Source organism: Palaemon carinicauda, chromosome 7 (assembly GCF_036898095.1).
Source record: "Palaemon carinicauda isolate YSFRI2023 chromosome 7, ASM3689809v2, whole genome shotgun sequence".
Taxonomy (NCBI): Eukaryota; Metazoa; Arthropoda; class Malacostraca; order Decapoda; family Palaemonidae; genus Palaemon; species Palaemon carinicauda.
The window spans coordinates 90,776,897-90,796,381 of record NC_090731.1 but is presented as its reverse complement, the minus strand read 5'-3'; the positions used below and the strand labels follow the sequence as shown (position 1 = coordinate 90,796,381).

General features: G+C 37.4%; 1 protein-coding gene across 2 annotated transcripts in view; it reads right to left on the bottom strand.

The window, feature by feature from the left end:
- The window catches only part of OXA1L (OXA1L mitochondrial inner membrane protein), a 284,013-nt gene that overhangs the window by 32,800 nt on the left and 231,728 nt on the right, over window positions 1-19,485 (bottom strand). For both annotated transcript variants that reach the window (XM_068376789.1, XM_068376790.1), the window contains one exon: window positions 13,428-13,535. In XM_068376789.1, coding sequence (XP_068232890.1) covers window positions 13,428-13,535 — 108 coding nt within the window. The remainder of the gene's footprint in view (window positions 1-13,427; window positions 13,536-19,485) is intronic.

Genomic DNA, 19,485 nt, shown 5'->3' with positions numbered 1-19,485 from the left:
AGAGAACTTCTCATGATTTACCACAATCCAAAGATCATGCTAAACTCAAGCAGTTTGTCTCTACATAGGGGATCTCCATCGAGTCTGCTAGAATCAGCCAAACGTCTCAAGCGGACTGTAATGGGATTTTGCATGATCTTTTGTGCTTGAATTGTTCACAATTATATAGTAGCGTTGATCCTGTTGTCCCTTTAAATGACAATCTATTCAACATAATTGATAGGCGTATCCCTTCTCGTATGCTATGGTATCGAGTGAAGGACAAACCGTGGTTCAATGATGATTGTAGACGTGCTTATTTGGAGAAGCAGGAGGCCTATCGTCTTCAAAAATGTAACAAATCACATTTGACCAGGAATAACTATACTCAGCTTAGAGCCTTTGCTCAGAGGGTTTATGCCTCAACTGAAAAGAAATACAATTTAACCATAAAAGAAACCCTTTCTGGTACAACTCAGGAACATAAATGGTGGTCTACACTTAAATAGGCACTCTTTGGTTTAGATGTAACAGTTCCTCCTTTACTTAAACCAGATGGCTCAGTCACTGCTATCCAAAGGAAAAGGCAACCCTTTTGGCTGATGTTTTTGACACTAAACAGAGTAATGAAAAACTTGAACTTCCTCAATCTTGTTTTCCTGAAGCTAAACTAACTAGTTTAGCTTTTTGATCTCATAAAATTAAAGCTCTGTTGATGGACCTTGATGCTTATGGAGGTGTAGACCCAAATGGTATTTTTCCTTTGTTTTTTATAAAGACTGCAAATTTCTTAGCTCCAAAGTTATCTGTTATTTTGCGCAAGTTAGCAAGAAGAGGAGCTTCTAGCACTTGCTGGAGAATTGGTAATGTTACTCCTTTATGTAAATGTGTTTGCAGTAGCTCAAGTCCAACTGATTACCACCCAATTGGTTTTCATAAAGGCCTTGGAGCATGTGATGCCCTTCTTACAATCTCCAATGGTGTACAGAAATCACTTGATTGTGGTCAGGAAGTTTGTATGATTGGCCTTGATTTTAGTGCTGCCTTTGACTGTGTTAATCATGAGGCCCTTGTTTTCACACTCAAAACAGTTGGAAGTGGGTAGGTCGTTTCTTAGCATTATTATTGATTTTTTAAGTAATAGATCTCAGAGTTGTTGTTGATGGGCACCATAGTGAGTATAGGAATGTGATAGCTGGTGTTCCTCAGGGTAGTGTTCTTGGCCCATTACTTTTCATACTATATACACATGACATGTGGTTTGGTCTAGAAACAAGCTTGTTGCATATGCAGATGATGCTACTCTCTTTGCATCAATTCCATCCCCTGAATGTAGATCTGGGATTGCTGAATCCCTCAATAGAGATCAAGCTAAAATTAGTGCATGGCCCAAATTATGGGGTATGAAGTTGAATCCTAACAAAACTCAAAGTATGATTGTAAGTACATCAAGGAAAATAGCTCCTCAACATCCGGATCTCAGTATTGATAAAATTTTTTTAACTTTTGTATGACTCTTCAAATTTTAGGTGTTATTCTCGACAGCAAATTTACTTTTGAGAAACACATTAGGTCTGTGTCTTCTTCAATTGCCCCCAAAAATTGGCTTATTGAAAAAGTCTTTCAAGATTTTCGGTGATCAGTTCTATTCTGAAGAAGTGTTTTAATTCTTTCATTCTACCTTGTTTCGAGTATTGTTCTCCTATCTGGTCTTCAGCTGCTGATTCTCATCTTAGTATGTTGGACAGAAACTTATGGTCTATTAATTTTCTTATTCCTGATCTAGATATTAATCTTTGGCAACATCGTTCAATTAGTTCATTAAGCATGTTGCAGAAGATTTTTCATAACTCTGACCATCCTTTACATTTAGATCTTCCTGGACAATTCCATCCTGTTCGTAATGCTAGGCAGGCAGTTAATTCTAATAGCCAGGCCTTCTCCAGCATGAGACTCAATACTACACAGTATTCTAGAAGTTTTATTCTAGCTGTGATCAAGTTGTGGAATGATCTTCCTAATCGGGTAGTTGAATCAGTAGAACTTCAAAAGTTCAAAGTTGCAGCAAATGTTTTTATGCTGAACAGGCTGACATAAGTCTTTTTATAGTTCATATATGGCTATCTGTTTTGACGTTGTTACTGTTTTTAGAATGATTTATGGTTAATTTGTTCTCATCATTTATTTATTTCCTTATTTCCTTTCCTCACTGGGCTATTTTTCCCTATTGGAGCCCTTGGGATTATAGCATCTCGCTTTTCCAACTAGGGTTGTAGCTTGGATAGTAATAATAATAATAATATCGAAGTACACAAATGCCTTTCTTGTGACCCAGGTTAACACCAGGGACAAAAACTGAGTGAAGACCTGAGGTGCTGTGGACAGGCCAAAGCAAATAACTTTGAATTGGTATATCCTGTTGTTGAAGGTACTTCCTTGATGACTGACGGATTGGGATCTGGGAGTACTCGTCTTTGAGGTCTAGCGTTATCATGAAGTTCAATAGTCTGACCGTTTGAGCCATTTCCATTCTGAATGGAATTTCTTGAACAAGCTCGTTCAGAGCTTAGAGGTCTATGACTGATTTCCAGCCTCCAGACGCATCCTCAACAAGAGAGAGTCGACTGCAGAACCTGGAGATCCATCCTAGACCTCTTAGATAGCGTCCTTCTCTAGCATGGTTTGGACTTCTGCCCAAAGGGCCTGCTTCTTTGCTGATCCCACTGCATAGGAGCTCAACGTCACTGGATTACGGGTTAGAGGAGGGAGAGAGAGCGTGAATGGGACAAGGTACAGTATCCTGCTCTGAGGATGGAGACCGACCAAAGTCCTGCCCTGTGAAAACTCCATCTATGCCACCTGATCTTCAGGCATCCTCCCATCGGTGGACTGATTGGAAGAGCCCCCCCCCCCCCTAGCCACAGCAACCTCATCTGCCACCTCCCCTTCTTGAGCCTCAGGAGCAAAAAGACTGCTTGGATCCCTGCTTCCTTGACGAAGGTTGTCTTGGGGGTTGAGAGTTCTTCTTCTGCCCCTGTCGTGGCACTGGTGAAGTCTTCCTTGGCTGTGGTGCACAGGAGTATTGGCATGATGTCATTGCCCTATGGAGGAGAGATAAGTAGCTCATCTTCCTCCATCCTTCTGTTACAGCCTCTATGTCCATGTTAAAAAGGGAGGTGCCATCCATCAAAGAGTTGCAGAGAGCGCTTTGCAATCCGTTCTATGTTTGCAGCGTCAGCAGCTGAGAAGGTCACTGGAAGAGCGGACAGATTGTCCAATGGCATGTTCATGGTTAGTCTGAATTGACGGATGCAGAGGTAGTGGAGATGGATCTTCCTATGATATCTCATAATTCTTCCTTTGTCTCACAAAAGGAGGTTGAAGTGAACTCGAGGAGTTGATAGTAGGGACTGCGAGGTTTCTACTATCTCGGTATATGCCCTCATTCTTTGCACCCTTGATCCCTGTAGACCAAGGCAAGGCTACCTTAGTTTTGGGGGGTCAAGGAGTGGTGTAGAGAAGGTCAAGTACGGTATCTTTTCCCTTCGCTGGAACTTGACCTGGCTCCCCCAAGGAGTTAATCTTCCTGATGTAGGCAATGACTTAGAGAAAGACCTGGTCAGAGTCTTTCTGCTCAAAGTGGGGAGATCTTAGGGCTGGCAGGAGTTGGTAGCATACCTTCTGTTCCGTCATCAAAAGGGTCTTCCGTTACCAAATTCACATCCATAGGAGCTTAGGGTGGATCAGGGTCGTTGGTGGAATGGCTAGCCATGGAACGAGACCTGGGGTGAGAGCCACAGCTTTCTGGTCTTGTAGCTGTAGATTTGTAGATGGAAGGAGTAGATGGCTCTGCCCTTGAGCATCAGTTCTTTGGGATGGTTATGAGATCCTTCCTTTCCTTCGGTCAGTTGACAAAACTCTTGAGAAGAGATGGAGCTTTTCTCTGGGTTGCTTCCTTCAGCTACTGGACTTCTGGAGCTATGGGTGGCGGTGCTAGTATCCGTGTAGACTCTGAAATTGTTGGCTGGTCCAGTTCTATCGGCAATAGCCGATAGGAGTCAGTAAATGAGGTCTCCCTTTGAGTTCTTGAGCCTCTGCTCGTCCTTACGACTAAGGGGTCTCCTGCAGGCAGGGTCCATATATGACGTCTCCTCTTCCTTCGAGGGGTCGAGCGGGACGATCTCTAGGCTGTGTTGCAGCCTTGTGTCTTTCTTAGGAGAGCTGCAGCGAGATAACCATCATAGGGACCTCTCTCTTGTCGGAGCGCTGTTACACCGTAGGTCCTAAGGGTTTGGCAAGCTGGAAGATCTCGAAACTTCAAGAAGAATCACGTGTGCCCGGAAGAAGAGCTTTTGGAGGCTCATGAGGCTCCTTTACGAATTCCTATTGTACTATCTTTACCAAGTTTGCACATCAGTTTTCCTTTGCAATAGGGTTGAGCTTCCGGTGGCATCTATTTATGAAGTTTCCTTGCCTTTGGTGGAGTCTTGAGAGAAAGTATAGGTTAGATGGAATGTTGCATTACATTGCTGCATTCTTCTCTTTACCTTCGTTTGGTTTAGTTCCCTGCTGATCTTTCCCCGGTTGGGTTGTCAAACGGCTAGGAGACCATTGACGAGGCAAACGTTGCTGGCAAGGAGAACGTTTTAGCTCGGGCAAACGTTTCTGATGAGAGACAACGTCAAGCGGAAGCGGTGAGCGCTGGCGTGAAGAATGTTGCCGAGACGATCTCAGACGAGACGATTGTTGGCGAGGCAAACGTTGTCTAAGAGAGCAATGGCAAGGAGATCGCCGGCGAGGAGAACGCTGTTGAGGAGAGTGTTGATGAGATCACTGTAGAGGAGAGCGTTGGCGAGAACATCACTGTCGAGGTGAATGCTGGTGAGGTGAGCACTGCCGAGGCGAATGTTGGCGAGATGAGCACTGGCGAGGTGAGCGCTGTCGAGGTGAATGTTGGCGAGGTGAGCGCTGGTGTGGTGAGCGCTGGTGTGTTGAACGCTGGTGAGGTGAGCGCTGGTGTGGTGAACGCTGAAGAGGTGAACGCTGATGAGGTGAACCCTGGCGAGGTGAGCGTTGGCGTAGTGAACGCTGGCGAGGTGAACACTGACGAGGTGAACAACGACAGCAAGGCGAGTGTAAGTGCCAGCTACCTGTCTGAGAGAACTCAGGTAAGGCTTTGTTTGATCGCGATTGTGTGCAGCATACCTGGGAAGTTGTTGAAGCTGAAGGTTTGCGAGGGGGAGAGAATGGTTTGACAAACTCGATACTCTGGGACAGTGAGGAGATGGAGTTAGACTTAAAACTCTTGACAAGCAGAGGAGTTCACCCACTCCCCTCGCTAAGAGTACAGTAAGAGGATGGGCACGCTCACCAGCAAGGCAAAAATCTGTGTCAGTTTGCTCCTAATGAGGCGAACTAGGCACAAACTAATGAGGTTTGCAGTGCCATGAATACTCTGTCAGTAAAAACCTTATGCCCTACTCCCAGAGAAGTAGGCCTAACAGGACAGAAACTGTTCTGTTGTGTCCTACAGACACGATGGCAAGAGGCAAGAGCCGCCGGACCCCTTCGTTGTCTCATTCTGAAAAGCTAAGTTCTGAAGAGCTTGAAAGCAGCATGGAGGAGTCTCGTACTCTCTTTCGTAAACCTCTGGCCGGCGACCAATCAGGGGAAGGGTGTCAAACTAAGGGACATGTAGGTCCGTCTCTACAGTGGACTTGTACAGTAGGTGTCACGACGGTGCCCTTCCACACCAGGACACCAGGACAAACCCGCATCATAACACTTTCACTCCTGAAAAGAAAAGGTGATTTCAAAAGAATTAGCCAGTTATCAAAGTCCGATGGGAAAGACGGCCAGGAAAGTCAGATCTTCACAGAACAAAAATAAAAAGTGACGTTTCTTCAACCCTGCTAACTAGCGGTAACTAGTTACACCTTGCCAAAAAGTCTTTTGGCTTGTTTCCAGCATTCACCGAAATAATATCCACTGTAAAGAGCGAAAGGGTTTGTATTTGTGCCAGAACGAATGAGTAATTAATGCAAAAAGCTAAAAAGAATGTAGGTTATGAGCAACACTCGTCAAAAAGTTTGTCTTCATTTTTGCAATTGTCTACCAATTTGTTTAGTCTTTTGTCAATAATTTCATATTTTTTCTTTTACTTTGCAGAGTCTCACACCTAATATAGGTAATTTTTTCTTGTGCCATTGTTTCTTCCTTGATTAAAGCTCCATATAATTTCCATAAATTAGGGTATAACGAATTAATCGATGACTGCATAGCATTGTGGTACCCTTCAATGGCATTGTTGGTTCTTGGGATATTTTCTAAGATTCTCTCTATTATATTCCAGATTTTGAGGAGAGAGAAAAAAAAAAGAGGTTCATTTCAAAATACGATAAAAACTTGACAGGAATGTTGTCTTCATCAGATAGGTTTTCAAACGCCTCAATATTATCTTCTGTTGGCAGGAAGGCTAAAGCCATAGAGCGCTTGATTTTAAGAGCAAAATTGTCATCAGTATTGTATCTTACATGTTCATCAATGTCGTTTATTTTGCGCAAGCATGATTGCCCAAAATTAAAAAGACATTCACAAATCTGGATATTTTCAAATACAAACATGAATTCATTGTGAATAGCTTTTTTGTAATCCATTATACAGTAGGAAGGTCCTTGATGGCAGAATAAAAGTCTTTCATATGTGTGTTGTCTTTTATCCAGCAATAGCGCAAATAATCGTAGGCAAGAGGTAGTGTTGATAACTGCATGTATAGTAAAAAGCTGAGCCCAGTGTTGTGTTGCAACTTTAAATGTTTCATCACATGTCCACGAGGTGATGTTCATAATGTCATCCAAACCACTTTCCCATGAAAAAGTTAGTATCCGTGAAGGATCGTCAATGCCACTCTCATATGCTAAGAAAATCAAACCATTTGGTAAAACTTTCAAAGAGTCTGGAAGATCATAACCAGTGCGCACTTGAATATTGCATGAAATTGAATCAACAGCCTGCAATCTACAGTCAGGTCTCTTTTACGCGGGTTCTCCCTTCGCAGCTTCACTTACACGCTACACAGAGAACCGCAATACCAATTAAATAAAAAATCAAATATTTGCGATTAATACTCTTGCGGTGCAATGATATCAAGTAGCCCATGCTCCTTTACACTAGGCATGCTTTGCGCCACATACCTCTCTAAGCCCAGCTCATCCTAGCTCTCGCTGTACACTCTACCGTATATCCATTTAGTGTAGTAAAAATTACAGCTATATTTTAAAAAACCCGATTTTAATTAAACTGGTGTTTTACTTATCTATATCCAACAATAAAGCATATAATATTCACATTTTAGTATCAGATTTGAAAATAAAGACAGAAAATTATAATCTTTTCCACTGTTTATGTTCAGTTCAGTTGCTGTCTGATACATGCACTTATATTTTTTCAATTCCTTGATCTATCATTTTCCAATTTGCAAAAGAGAGAGAGAGAGAGAGAGAGAGAGAGAGAGAGAGAGAGAGAGAGAGAGAGAGAGAGAGAGAGAGAGAGAGAGAGAGAGAGAGAGAGAGAATTACATATTAATGATAAAGAGAGAGAAAGATATATTACATAACAATGATAAAGAGAGAAAGAGATATATTATATAATGATAATAGCTATAACTGTGCTTTATGAAAATTATAATAGCTTATAACACATTGGTGCTTATATAATAATGTATTAACTACAGTATATAGATGTTTTGAACAAGTTAAGAAATAGTAATAAGATGTAGTATAAACAATACTTTGTTATTTGTACGTGCACAGCTAGACATCAGATGATAAGATCAAAACAACCTAAAATGAAACACAGCTAGTAATATTTGATTGTTAAAATATAACCAAAATTTAGAACAAAAGTGCATGAATATTTTATTAAAGCACAATTAACTATTTAAATAACAGTAATTTTTCAGAATGCAATAATATTGTTTCCTAAAAATAGTTGCCAGCAGAGGAAATTGGAGGTTTACACTGAGAGAGAGAGAGAGAGAGAGAGAGAGAGAGAGAGAGAGAGAGAGAGAGAGAGAGAGAGAGAGAGAGAGAGAGAGAGAGAGCCTTACTTACCTTATTGCCTTATTTTTTGTTTGGGTTCCCCCAGGTCCCTCAGTGTGAGGCACCTCGTATATCCACCAGAGAGTTGCTAATACATCTTCCGGTGTATTTTGCATCTTCCAGTCTTGGATGGTCTGGGATGCATCTTAGGTATTTATCGAGCTGATTTTTAAACGCATCTACGCTCACTCCTGATATGTTTCTTAGATGAGCTGGCAGCACATTAAATAGTCGCTGCATTATCGATGCTGGTGCGTAGTGGATTAATGTCCTGTGCGCCTTTCTCAGTTTACCTGGAATGCTTTTTGGTACTATTAATCTACCTCGGCTTGCTCTTTCTGATACTTTAAGCTCCATGATGTTTTCAGCAATTCCTTCTATTTGCTTCCATGCTTGTATTATCATGTAGCGTTCTCTTCTCCTTTCTAGACTGTATAGTTTTAAAAATTGCAGTCTTTCCCAGTAATCAAGGTCCTTAACTTCTTCTATTCTAGCAGTATAGGACCTTTGTACACTCTCTATTTGCGCAATATCCTTTTGGTAGTGTGGGTACCATATCACATTGCAGTACTCGAGTGTACTACGCACATAAGTTTTGTAAAGCATAATCATGTGTTCAGCTTTTCTTGTTTTAAAGTGTCTGAATAACATTCCCATTTTTGCTTTACATTTAGCCAACAGTGTTGCTATTTGGTCGTTGCATAACATATTCCTATTTAAAATTACACCAAGGTCTTTAATTGCTTCCTTGTTTGTGATTGTCTCATTATTAGGTCCCTTGTATGCATACACCATTCCTTCTCTGTTTCCATAATTTATTGATTCGAATTTATCGGAGTTACATACCATCCTATTTATCTCCGCCCATTCATATATTTTGTTTAGATCTCTTTGTAGTGAGTTCCTATCTTCATCACAAGTAATTTCTCTACTTATTCTTGTGTCATCGGCGAAACTTCTCACTACGGAGTTTTCAACATCACAGTCTATGTCTGAGATCATAATAACAAATAGCAGTGCAGCTAATACCGTACCTTGGGGCACACCAGATATTACCTGGGCTTCATCTGATTTCTCGTCATTTGCAACCACTATCTGTTTTCTGTTTTGCAGGAATTCTTTTACCCATTTTCCTATCTTTCCCACAATATTATGCTTTCTCATTTTTTTCTCCAATATGTTATGGTCTACCTTGTCAAAGGCTTTTGCAAAATCTAGATAGATCACATCTGTGTCTTTTTCATTTATCATATTATTGTATATGTTTTCATAGTGAGCTATCAGTTGGGTCTGTGTACTTTTTCCAGGTACGAAACCGTGTTGACCCATATTAAACAAATTATTTTTGACCAAATGGTTCATTATTTTCTTTTTTATTACCCTCTCATACACTTTCATAATATGTGATGTTAGACTAACAGGTCTATAATTGCTTGCCTCTAGTCTTGATCCACTTTTGAAGATAGGGGTTATATAAGCTAATTTATGTTTAACATATATCTCGCTCATATCTATACTCTGTCTTAGCAGTATTGCAAGTGGCTTCGCGATAGTGTTTGCAGTTTTTTTTAACAAAATCGCTGGAACTCCATCTGGTCCGGCTGCCGATCCATTTTTAATTTCGTTTATAGCCGTGACAATATCTGCTTCATTAATATCTATATCCGTTAGATATTCAACATTTTCTTCTCTCATTTCTGTTTCATTATTCTCATTCGCAATTCTTGGCGTGAACTCACTCTTATATTTTTCTGCTAATATGTTGCATATTTCCTTTTTTTCATTCGTTAGCCGTCCTTCAATTCTTAGAGGGCCTATTTCTATTCTCCTTTTATTCATCTTTTTTGCATAGGAGTAAAGTACTTTGGGGTTTCTTTTTATATTTTGAAGTGTCCTTTCTTCTAAGTCCCTTTTTTCATTTTCTTTCGACTGTATAATCTTTTGTTCTGCATTTTCTATCTTACATTTTATTTCCCTCATTTTCCACACATTTTTTTCTTTTGCAAGATTTTTCTTCCACTTCTTAATTTTCTGAAATAAGATCCTTCTGTCTCTTGGTATGCACGTCTTTTGTTTATTGTTTTTTTTCGGTACATATTTTTCAACAATTTTCTCCAGTATTTTGTACAGTATATCCGTATTTACCTGTATATTATCACTTATAAATACATTTTTCCATTCTTTATTCAGTTCTTCATTTATTTCTGACCATTTTATATTCTTACTGTAAAAGTTATATTTTCCATATCCTTCCCAAAGTTTTGTGCTTTTATTAATTCTGTGATCACTTGCTTTGGAATGAACTATTAATTCTATTACATTGTGGTCTGAAATTCCCGTGTTATACACTATTATTTCTTTAACATAATTCACCTCATTCACAAATACTAGATCTAGGACATTTTCCTTTCTGGTTGGAATGTGGTTTATTTGGTGCATATTATGTTCTAATAGCATATCTTGAAGCTTTTCAAATTGCCTCTTATCTTCTGCGCTACTATTACTATCTTTTTTATATGTATACATACAACCACTTTCTTCTATCCGTTCTTTCCAATCCACGAAAGGAAAGTTAAAATCTCCGGATAGGAGTATATTCCAGTCTTTATGGTTTCTACATATATCATCTATTTTTTCTATTATTATGTCAAACTCCTTAGTGTTTGGGGGTCTGTAAACTACAATATTCATTAGTTTTTCAAATTCAAATTCTACCGCAATCAATTCACATTCTGTGTTGCTGTATTTTTCACATACTTTTCCTTGATTTATGTCTCTTCCATATATTGCGGTTCCCCCTTGATTCCTATTTTTTCTGTCTGATCTATAAGTTTGGAAACCCTTTATCTGGTCATCACTGCCAGTCTCTTGGGAATACCATGTTTCACTTATATTTAATATATCTATTTTTTCAATTTGGGTTAGTTCTTCTAAGAACTCTATTTTCCTTTTAGAGTTACTCGTGACTAAACCCTGTGCATTCATTACTATTATGGTTTGTGTTTCATCCCCATTATTTAATATTGGTAATAATATGGATTCTCCCATGCTTCCTTCCTGTTCTGATATGATGTTCTTTTCTTCATTTCCCGGAATTCTGCCATTAAAAAACCCAACTTTTCTATTATATTTGCTCTTTCGCCTTCATATTTATTTGTGTGTGTATACCTGCAACTGTCCCCATATCTGCACCAACCCCTGGCATTATAAATGCATTCTTTGTAGTTGGGGTCTAAAGGTGCCGGTTTGGGTTGAAAGGCCTTATATCTTGGGGCTCTTGGTTCAAAGCGCGGTATATACACGGCCTGCTTTTTTGTTTCTTTTTTTGTTTCTTTTTTGCTTTCATTTTTCTTTTCAGTTTGCTGAGTTTTCTTACTTTCATTCATGGTTGCAGGATGCATATATCGACATTTTTTGTTGTAAATGCATCCTTTTCCTTCTTTTAGGTTTTTGCATATTTTTGGATGGAGATCTCTGCATTCGTCTCCATATCCGTCTAAATACGCACATTTACCATATATTTCATAATTATGGCATATCTTTGGATGCTTGTAGTAGCATCTTTCGCCAAATCTGCAATTCCCTCTTTTCAGCATATTGCAGACTATATCCTTCTTTTCTATTTTTTCTTGTTCTTGCTCTTCCCTAAAATTATGTAGGTCCGGGTAGAGTCTCTTGGGTCTATTATTTGTTTCCATCTGGTAATTTATTTCTTCATAAGTATGTTGTTGGATGGCATCATAGGTTATATCAATGATTTCTTCTGCATCCTTACACATATCCTGTTCATTGTTCTCTTCTTCTTTTTTTTCTTCTTCTTCTTCTTCTATTTCTTCTTCTTCCTCTTCTTTATCTTCAACTATTTGCAGATTTAGTCTCGACTTAATTATATTTTCTATCCAGACTAAGCATGTTGAGCTGAATACCTTTGTGTCTTTATTTTTTATTTTTTGCTGTATTTCAGCACGTGTGGGATGTGTTGGGACATGACAGGCATCACATTTTCTAATCAATTGTTGAGGATTATTAATGGAATACCATATCTTACATGTATTACACCATTTTGGCATTCTTTTTCCCATTGCATCAATCAGCATATTCACCATATTGGACTTCTTATTGTTCTTTGATGGAATGTGTTGATTGATGTAGACTTTCTTTATAAGTCTCTTTAACACTTGGATTTTCTTTGGAATTTCTTCTATTATTTTGCTGATGTTTTCCGCAGATTTGCTCCAGTTTATTGGATCATATTGTTTCAATATGTCTGCGAATATTTTTCCGTCACATTGGTTGACGTTACTAGTGACCTCTGTTATCAGACGGTCGAGCTCCTGTTTCGCCAACTCATGGAATTTATTTTTGCTGAGTCCAGCGATGTCTCTCCAAGCCTTGCCCGTGTTGTACATAGCCATCTTGATTAGATTTTTAGTAATTCACAAGATAACTATTCTATGCCGACGTTTTATCCCACTTCTCCGACCTCAAACTAATCACTGACTATTCACGAAAACTTGTAGCTATATTGCACTCGATAGCCTTTTGTTATCCGCGTTAAATTATGATATTTATAGGGTCGCAAAAGTGTAATCACTCACTGGCACACAGATACAAAACTGAAAGAGAGAGAGAGAGAGAGAGAGAGAGAGAGAGAGAGAGAGAGAGAGAGAGAGAGAGAGAGAGAGAGAGAGACAGACAGAGAGAGAGAGAGAGAGAGTGTGTGTGTGTGTGTGTGTGTGTAAGGTGCTCCATCCCCAGAAATAGAAGTTACTACACTATGGACAACCACAACAAAGTGCTTACTGATCATTCAAGTTTTAGAAGGGTATCTTTATTGGTGAGTGCTATGATTTTCATTTTTTCTATAATACATATTATTGTGACTATAGTAAATGTAATCATTATTTAAAATAGTGTTTTAAGAGTGTAGAAAGGGTTTATAAAAGTGTGGGGAGGGTTTATAAAAGATTTAACCTATAAAAGATACGAAATTACAAAAATAATGAAAAAATATACCGTAGAGTGCTGCACCTACTCTGGGGTTTTCAACTATCGGTAGGGCCCCACCCTAACGATAGTTGAAAACCATAACACCCTCAATAACCAAGGGATTAGTGTACATTTGAAGTCCATAAATAGAGACAGGTACTATAAACACTAAACTAGGCCTCAAAGCTTTCTATTAATGAATACCTTACAATAAAAATGTGTTACCGAGAGGTTTTGCAATTCTGTTATTAATTTTTGATAACCGCTGAATTAAATTCAGTGGTATAAAGACAATGAAACCATAACACTATTGGAGAAAGACTTAAAATCTAATAAAGGAAACTTTTTCATAAACTTTACCGTTGGAAAATTGATTGTGAAAGGGAAGACCAATATAGGTAATGCTCTTAATAACCACTTGGCATTTTGCATGGAGGGAGTGTTCATTCTAGCCCCATCTGTTCCAAGCTGAAATATTGACAAAAAATAAATATCAATGCATTACTTTATCAGAGTCAATAATACCAGATGTAATGCGTATAAACTGAAACATTCTTATAATCTAAGTTGGCAAGAAAAATTTTTGATGACTAAATCACCAGATATCAAGCAACCTATAATAACAAATTTAAAGTAATTTGTATTTTTCCTAACGATACAAATCTTGAGCTCTTTATTAGAGATATACTTTCAGCAAAGCTGGAAAACTAGCCATAAGACTTTTAGCAAGGTGAAACTACCCCACCGCTAGCGGTAGCTGGAGTGATACCAGCTACCCTGCTCACACACAGGTGGTATTATCTCATCACTTTTGATTACAAGCAGGAATTGCAGGAGGATAGGTGATGGAGGGCCAAATTTGTATATAAAACACAAGGTTTGTATCGTTAGGAAAAATGCAGATTACTTTATATTTTTCATTCGTTCCAACACAAAATACAAACCCTTTCGCTCTTTATTAAGGATGACTGACGCTTTAGGTGGATATAAGTCCTAACTAACTGCAGTACGGTCCCGAATTATGCGTGTTCAAATTATGCGATTCCCCCTTTATGCAGTTGCTATTTTTCTAAAATAAATTTTCTGTATCTGCTAAGCTGTTCAAAGTCTGCAAGTCAAGCACTACAAAATGTTTCAAATCTATTGTCTTTTAAAGCATATTGTTAGCCCTAAATAAGGTGCTGGATAATAAATGTTACAAAATATTTATCTTACATCTTATCAACATAATTTTATAATAAATAGCCTATTTAAGGATAAAATTCCACATCAACAATGAAATCAACTTTAACTATGAGAGTCCAGCTGACAAAATGTAAACAGAATTGTGGTTACGTTCTCGCCAGTCTTTATATTTCTTTAACCTTTCGATAATTTTAATGGTAGTGTTAATGATGGTATATTAAAGCATTATTTTTGTTAAGTACAGTACATATAAAAGCTTTATTTTTCCATTCTGGTGTTCAATGTTTTCACACGTAGGCTGAGTTCGTTTATCGGCAGTGAATAGTCTAAACTTTGATAACGAGTCGGCAATATTTTGTCATTTTAAACATTATAACTTTGCTATACAAAGATTTGTTTTGTATAGTACACAGTATAATTATAAAAACCTCTATCTCTTTGAGAGAGAGAGAGAGAGAGGAGAGAGAGAGAGAGAGAGAGAGAGAGAGAGAGAGAGAGAGAGAGAGAGAGATTTGATGCCAAAAACTTCAAATCTCTCTTTCTCTATTGTAGTTTACAGACCCCCAAATACTAAGGAGTTTGACATAATAATAGAAAAAATTGATGATATATGTAGAAACCATAAAGACTGGAATATACTATCCGGAGATTTTAACTTTCCTTTCATGGATTGGAAAGAACGGATAGAAGAAAGTGGTTGTATATACATATAAAAAAGAGAGTAATAGTAGCGCAGAAGATAAAAGGCAGTTTGAAAAGCTTCAAGATAAGCTATTAGAACATAATATGCAACAAATAAACCACATTCCAACAAGAAAGGACAATGTCCTAGATTTAGTATTTGTGTATGAGGTGAATTATGTTAAAGAAATAATAGTGTATAACACAGGAATTTCAGACCACAATGTCATAGAATTAATAGTCCATTCCAAAGCAAGTGAACGCAGAGATAAACAAAGCACAAACCAATGGGAAGGATATGGAAAATATAATTTTTATAGTAAGAATATAAAATGGTCAGAAATAAATGAAGAATTAAACAAAGATTGGAAAAATGTATTAGTAAGTGATAATATGCAGGTAAATACGGATATACTGTACAAAATACTGGAGAAAATTGTTGAAAAAATGTGTACCGAAAAAAAAAAATAAATATCAGACATGCATACAAAGAGACAGAAGGATCTTATTTCAGAAAGTTAGAAAGTGGAAGAAAAATCTTGTAAAAGAAAAAAATGTATGGAAAATGATGGAAATAAAAAGTAAGAGAGAAAATGCAGAAAAAAAGATTATACAATTGAAAGAAAATGTAAAAAAGGACTTACAAGAAAGGACACTTCAAAATATCAAGAAAACCCCATAGTACTTTACTTCTATGCAAAAAAAATGAATAATGGGAGATTAGAAATAGGCCCTCTAAAAATTGAAGGACGGTTAACGAATAAAAAAAAAAAGGAAATATGCAACATATTAACAGAAAAATATAAGAGTGAATTCATGCCAAGAATTGTGAATGAGAATAATGAACCAGAAATGAGAGAAGAAAATACTGAATATCTAACGGATATAGATATTAATGAAGCAGATATTGTGCAGGCTATGAGCGAAATTAAAAATGGATCAGCAGCCGGGCCAGATGGAGTTCCAGCGATTTTGTTAAAAAAAACTGCACACACTATCGCGAAGCCGCTTGCAATACTGCTAAGACAAAGTGTAGATATGAGCGAGATTTATGTTAAACATAAATTAGCATATATAACCCCTATTTTCAAAAGTGGATCAAGACTAGAGGCAAGCAATTATAGAGCTGTTAGTCTAACATCACATATTATGAAAGTGTATGAAAGGGTAATAAAAGAGAAAATAATGAATCATTTTGTTAAAAATAATTCGTTTAATATAGGTCAACACGATTTTGTGCCCGGAAAAAAGTACACAAACCCAACTGATAGCACACTATGAAAACATATATAAAAATATAATAAATGAAAAAGACACAGATGTGGTCTATCTAGATTTTGCAAAAGCCTTTGACTAGGTAGACCATAATATATTAAGAGAAAAAAATGAGAAAGCATAATATTGTGGGAAAGATAAGAAAATGGATAAAAGAATTTCTACAAAACAGAAAAAAGATAGTGGTTGCAAATGACGAGATATCAGATGAAGCTCAGGTAATATCTGGCATGCCACAGGGTACAGTATTAGCTGCACTGCTGTTTGTTATTATGATCTCAGACATAGACTGTAATGTTAAAGACTCTGTAGTGAGAAGTTTCGCCGATGACACAAGAAAAAGTAGAGAAATTACTTGTGATGAAGACAGGAACTCATTACAAAGAGATCTAAACAAAATATATGAATGGGCGGAGATAAATAGGATGGTATTTAACTCCAATAAATTTGAATCAATAAATTATGGAAACAGAGATAATCACAAACAAGGAAGCAATTAAAGACCTTGGTGTAATGTTAAGCAGGAATATGTTATGCAACGACCAAATAGCAACACTGTTTGCTAAATGTAAAGCCAAAATGGGAATGCAATTCAGACACTTTAAAAAAAGAAAAGCTGAACACATGATTATGCTGTACAAAACTTATGTATGTAGTACACTCTAGTACTGCAATGTGATATGGTACCCACACTACCAAAAGGATATTGCACAAATAGAGAGTATACAAAGGTCCTTTACTGCTAGAATAGAAGAAGTTAAGGACCTTGACTACTGGGAAAGACTGCAATTTCTAAAATTGTACAGTCTAGAAAGAAGAGAACGCAATATGATAATACAAGCATGGAAGCGAATTGAAGAAATTACTGAAAACATCATGGAGCTAAAAATATCAGAAAGAGCAAGCCGAGGTAGATTAATAGTGTCCAAAACTATACCAGGAAAACTAAAGAAGGCACACAGTACATTAATCCAATACACACCAGCATCGATAATGCAGCGACTATTTAATGGGCTGCCAACTCATCTAAGAAACATATCAGGAGTGGGCGTAGATGTGTTTAAGAATAAGCTCGATAAACACCTAAGATGCATCCCAGACCATCCAAGACTGGAAGATGCAAAATACACCGGGAGATGCATTGGCAACTCTCTGGTGGATATACGAGGTGCCTCACACTGAGGGACCTGGGGAAAACCCAAACATAGAATAAGGCAATAAGGTAAGGTAAGGCTCTCTCTCTCTCTCACTCTCTCTCTCTCTCTCTCTCTCTCTCTCTCTCTCTCTCTCTCTCTCTCTCTCTCTCTCTCTCTCTCTGTCTGTGTAAGAAATAAAATCTTAGTTCACATATGGCAACCTGAGTTTAGGAATGAAATTAACATGACTATTGTTAGCTGTGGCGATCAATTCCTCGCTTCAGGGGGTACAAAAACAAAATCACGGTATTCAATTACCACAGCTGATTCTCTCTCTCTCTCTCTCTCTCTCTCTCTCTCTCTCTCTCTCTCTCTCTCTCTCTCTCTCTCTATAACAAATGAAATCTTTGTTGCTTCACTAATTCAGTTATATTACAATTTTGTCATGATTCAATTTTCCATACTTTCTCTAATCTCACACCATCTCTGTCACATTGAACGTTATAGCGGTAACCTAATTGTTCGACGACTTTAAAAACCGGCCTAGTACTTTCTCCTTCTTTTATTTTTTTTTTCAGATGGTTCCATAATTGAGATGGGTACAGGCTGACTTATAACTGAAGTTAGGAAAAGTATTTTGGATATGGAATGGACAATTATCTTTCGTAACAGTTTAGAATTATCATAAATTATCATTCTGTCATTCGCGGCAGTTTTCTACTGTTGATTAAACGCAAAATAATAGTTTTCCTGCTTTGCTACGTATGTAAGAATTTATATGGATACGGTAGGTAAAATATATGTAAAAACAAAATATTTCCTAAAAGCTTTTAATATCATTAGTTATCACTTTGATCATGCGTGTTTAATGTGTTCGTTTGTTTATTAAGATAAAAAATGGAGCGTACAGAAAACTAATGGAAGGTTTCCTTTTCAGGTGGCGTCTTTAAGAAAAACATTATATAAATGGCATTCATTTCATTTTTTTCGAAGTTCTAAGAAAAATTAAGTAGAACAACATTGGTAATAACAAAATCATCATATAATAAATACTCGGTAAGATAGCGGTCGATGCAAAAACTAGCCCACACACAATGTGCAAATGCCTTCATTTCTTCATTATGATCAGAGATAAACATTAACAAAACAATGGTTGTCGTTTTTCATTTTCCTTTTTGACGTGTTTATTAAACGCATGCTATAAAATCAACTTTATTTTAATAATTTTGGATTTTCAATGATACAAAAGCTAGTATATACAGTGATGGTTTTGCTATTCGCCAGTTGTCTTATACAATAGATATGACAAACTTATTAACCCTTTTACCCCCAGACTCTTTGGAAATTTCCAACCCCTAAACCCCCAAGGGGTTATTTTTTCCCCAGCACATTTTGCAGTACTGTATATTTTTTTTTAAATTGCTCTAACAGCCTTAATTTTTGTCATAGAGAGGTCAGGTTGGTCTCATTCTCTTGGAAAATGCCTGATTTTTTTCAAAAAAAATTATCAAAAATATGAAAAAAAAAATTTAATAGCATTTTTTTGCAAGGACGTACCAGTACGTCCATGGGGGTAAAGGGATGAATTTTGTGAAACGTACCAGTACGTCCTTTGGGGGTAAAAGGGTTAGATTTGTCCATATTTTAGGTCGTGTTATAACGGGAAATATAAGGTATGTATTTACACCCATCCTGGTTGTAATTTTAACCTTTTTCAAGTTATTAGAACTTTAAAGTATATTAAATGTTTGATTTATTTACATGAACAATTTAAAATTATAAAAAATACAGTAAAGTACACAGAAATTATCGGAAATGGGTAGTAAACACGTTTGAATAGGCAAGTGGCTGGTTGCCATGGCCCTGATGGAATTACTTCTGTTAGTTTTGTGTTTCGAAATATGCGATTTTCCATTTATGCTCCTTATTGATCGACCAAACTCTCACATAATTTGGGACCCTACTGTGGCTAGTTATTGACCCTTGGTTTTTCCCATATGTGCTCTGTACGAATACGATGGAACCCTGACACTTTGCTAAATTTTACATGCAAGATCACGCTTTAGTAGCCTGAGCAATCTGTGTGATTGTGTGATACAGCACTTGCAATGTGACTAGTCTAGGTAAGAATTCTCAGAAAC